Here is a 3207-nt window from a genome sequence, read left to right as displayed (position 1 = left end):
GTTGCCTTGCCGGTGCGCGGTCCAGTCAGGAGCCAACTACATGAGCTGTTGCCTGTACTGTGTGCTTCATAACTGTTGTCTCTTTGAAGACAGATTGACAACGGAACAGTAAACAGTGAGGCTACGTGCTCGCATTACGTGTGTCGTTAACGCATAACCAATGGCGTGACGACGGCCGGGCTTGACCATGGACGAACCGCCAGCTGGGCGCCACCGGAGGCTGGTGGGCCCGGCAATCAGCCATTGGCGTCCGTCATGGCTTAGAAAAAATCTGATCCCGCTTGGGCTAATCCGCGCAATAATTATAGAGCTCCAGCCGCAACTCCAGCACAGAAATCCGCCGGTCTTGCCTTCGCTGGACCTCAGAGCAATCAGAGCTGAGAGAGAGAGGCTGATTCCTTCGCTTCGCCGCCGACCGCCGCCGCTGGTTGCTGCTGCTCGACGCCGCCTTCGACGCCCACGTGCGGTCCCGTGCCGGAGCAAGCCGCACGTGCGCTTCCCGCCGTCCCTGCTTATTGGTTTCGAGGAAGGGAGTGCTGTCTCGTGGAGGGAGCGGGAAGGAAGGGGGAAGAGGGCATGGACGGATCCGCCGCCGCGGAGCTGGAGAGGGCGGAGCGGGTGGTGATGCGGTGGGACTCCACCGCGTCCGCGTCCACGGGGGGCGGCAGCGGAGACGACCAGATGCTGTTCGACGGCAGCGGGGACCGGGCGGAGGCGGAGCGGTTCCTCCAGGCGGTGGACGACCTGCGCCGCCTGGCGCCGCCGTCCCCCGGCAACGGCACCGGCAGCAGCCCGCCGCGCCGCAGCTCCTCGGCGGGCGGCGGCTCCAGCGGCGCCGTGCAGGTGGCGATGGCGCGGCTGGAGGACGAGTTCCGACACGTGCTGTCCACGCGCGCGGTGGACCTGGAGATCGAGGTGCTGGCCGACCTCACCTCCTCCCTCTCCATGACCAGCGACCGGACCAGCTTCTCCGCCGAGTCGACGGCCGCCGCCGACAGGGAGCCCGCCCCGGCGGCGCGGGGGACCGACGACGACGACGAGAACTCCAACTCCCGGTCCTCCTGCGTCGGCCGCCGCAGCAGCTACCGCTCCATGACCAGCATCCGCGAGATCGACCTCTTCCCGGCCGACGCCATCTCCGACCTCGCCGCCATCGCCGCCCGCATGGCCGCCGCGGGGTACGGCCGCGAGTGCGTCCAGGTCTACGCCTCCGTCCGCAAGCCGGCCGTCGACTCCGCGCTCCGCCGCCTCGGCGTCGAGAAGCTCACCATCGGGGAGGTGCAGCGCCTCGAGTGGGGCGTCGTGCAGCCCAAGATCCGCACCTGGATCCGCGCCGCCCGCGCCATCGTACGCGGCGTATTCGCCAGCGAGCGCCGCCTCTGCTTCCTCGTCTTCCACGGCCTCCACCTCTCCTCCAATCCCACCACCACCCCCGCCCCCGCTCCCACCACCACCACAACCCCATCCGCCCCCTTCACCGAGACCGTCAAGGGCGCCGCGCTGCAGCTCTTCGGCTTCGCCGAGGCCATCAGCATCGGCCGCCGCTCGCCCGAGAAGCTCTTCAAGATCATCGACCTGCACGACGCGGTCTCCGATCTGCTGCCCGACGTCTCCGACATCTTCGCCGCCTCCAAGGCGGGGGAGTCGATATGCGTGCAGGCCGCCGAGATCAGGACGCGCCTGGCTGACGCCGTGCGCGGGATACTCTCCGAGTTCGAGAACGCCGTGTTCCGCGACCTCACCAAAACTCCGGTGCCCGGCGGCACGCTCCACCCCCTCACTCGCTACGTGATGAATTACATCATCCTCATTTCAGACTACAAGACCACGCTTTCTCAGCTCATCCTGGCGCGGCCATCAGCTAGCTCGCGTGTCGCGGCCGAGGGCAATGATCTCACACCGGCATTTCCTGACCTCGACCTTGCTGATCCTGACAGCCTGTTGCCGCTTGCTACTCATCTTATATGGATTATTGTGCTTCTTGAGCACAACCTCGAAGCCAAAGCGTCGCTCTACAAGGATGTGGCTCTCTACCACTTGTTCCTGATGAACAATGTGCACTATATTGTGCACAAGATAAAGGACTCGCCTGAGCTCTGGGCGCTTATCGGGGATGTGTACTTGAAGCAGCTCACAGGTAAGTTCCGGTTGGCAGCCACAGCTTACCAGCGTAGTGCTTGGCTTAAGATCCTGAATTGTCTGAGAGACGAGGGTCTCCATGTCAGCGGTGGCTTCTCATCAGGGATATCCAAATCAGCGCTTCGGGAGCGGTTCAAGTCTTTCAATGCTGCGTTCGAGGAGGCGCATAGGATCCAGTCTGGGTGGCATGTGCCCGACAAACAGCTGAGGGAAGAGCTCAGGATCTCAATAGCAGAGAAGCTTCTCCCAGCGTACCGATCTTTCCTTGGTCGCTTCCGGCACCATATAGAGAATGGGAAGCACCCAGAGCTGTACATCAAATACTCAGTCGATGACCTAGAGATATCGGTGTCAGATTTCTTCGAGGGCTCTCCTCCTCCGCCCAATAGCAGGAGGAGGTCCCATGGATGAGAGATGGCTTGAAGTTGAAAGCCTCCAATAGTTGTGTCACTTGGCTAACCGTTGTTGCTGAGTATTCTTTATTCTTCAGGGATACAGTCGGTATATTTTGGTTCTCCCCTGAACTTAAGGGTGTAGTTGGTGATGATTTCTTCTACTAGAGGTAATCTGAAACAGAAGCAGGTTCGTATTGAAGCTGTCAAAAGCCTCGGTGGCTTTTCCTCAGTTGACGAGCTTGTTCGTTTGTTACATTATGTTTGTAATTTTGTTTGGTAGCATGTTCATATAGGAAATGTTTTTGTAGTATAATGCTGCATAGTTGTAACTTGTAATATCCTGGTGTTCCGGTTGATCACCATTATATATGACCTTTAGCTTAGTATATCCTGCTGTCTTTCTGGTTGATCACATTATATATGAGTAATGATTTTGGTAGATTAGATGTAAAATCAACTGTGCTTGGGAGTACTGTGTTGCACTTATATAGATTATGCAGGACCTAGTTCTTGCCTTGAAGTATCAGTTCTGAGGTTTCCACCTCAGATATATTCTCTATTGGAATACTCACTAATATAATTGCCAATAGGAAATAGCTAATGGAGCCTCACCTATCTTGATTAATCAGCCTTATGCCCTAGCGGATGAAAGATTGAATTGGCTAATGTCTCA

At 58.3% G+C, this 3207-nt stretch overlaps 1 protein-coding gene across 1 annotated transcript; it reads left to right on the top strand.

Annotated features, from left to right (window-relative positions):
- Nucleotides 1-576: 576 nt before the first annotated feature.
- Nucleotides 577-2948, top strand: LOC124652864 (exocyst complex component EXO70B1-like). The gene has a single exon (XM_047191911.1). It carries the CDS (start codon nucleotides 577-579, stop codon nucleotides 2548-2550), a length of 1974 nt encoding a protein of 657 aa, XP_047047867.1. The 3' UTR covers nucleotides 2551-2948.
- The last annotated feature ends 259 nt before the right edge of the window (nucleotides 2949-3207 follow it).

Source organism: Lolium rigidum, chromosome 5, assembly GCF_022539505.1.
Source record: "Lolium rigidum isolate FL_2022 chromosome 5, APGP_CSIRO_Lrig_0.1, whole genome shotgun sequence".
Classification (NCBI taxonomy): Eukaryota; Viridiplantae; Streptophyta; class Magnoliopsida; order Poales; family Poaceae; genus Lolium; species Lolium rigidum.
The sequence above is the reverse complement of the archived record's forward strand: the minus strand, read 5'-3'. Positions and strand labels throughout refer to the sequence as shown.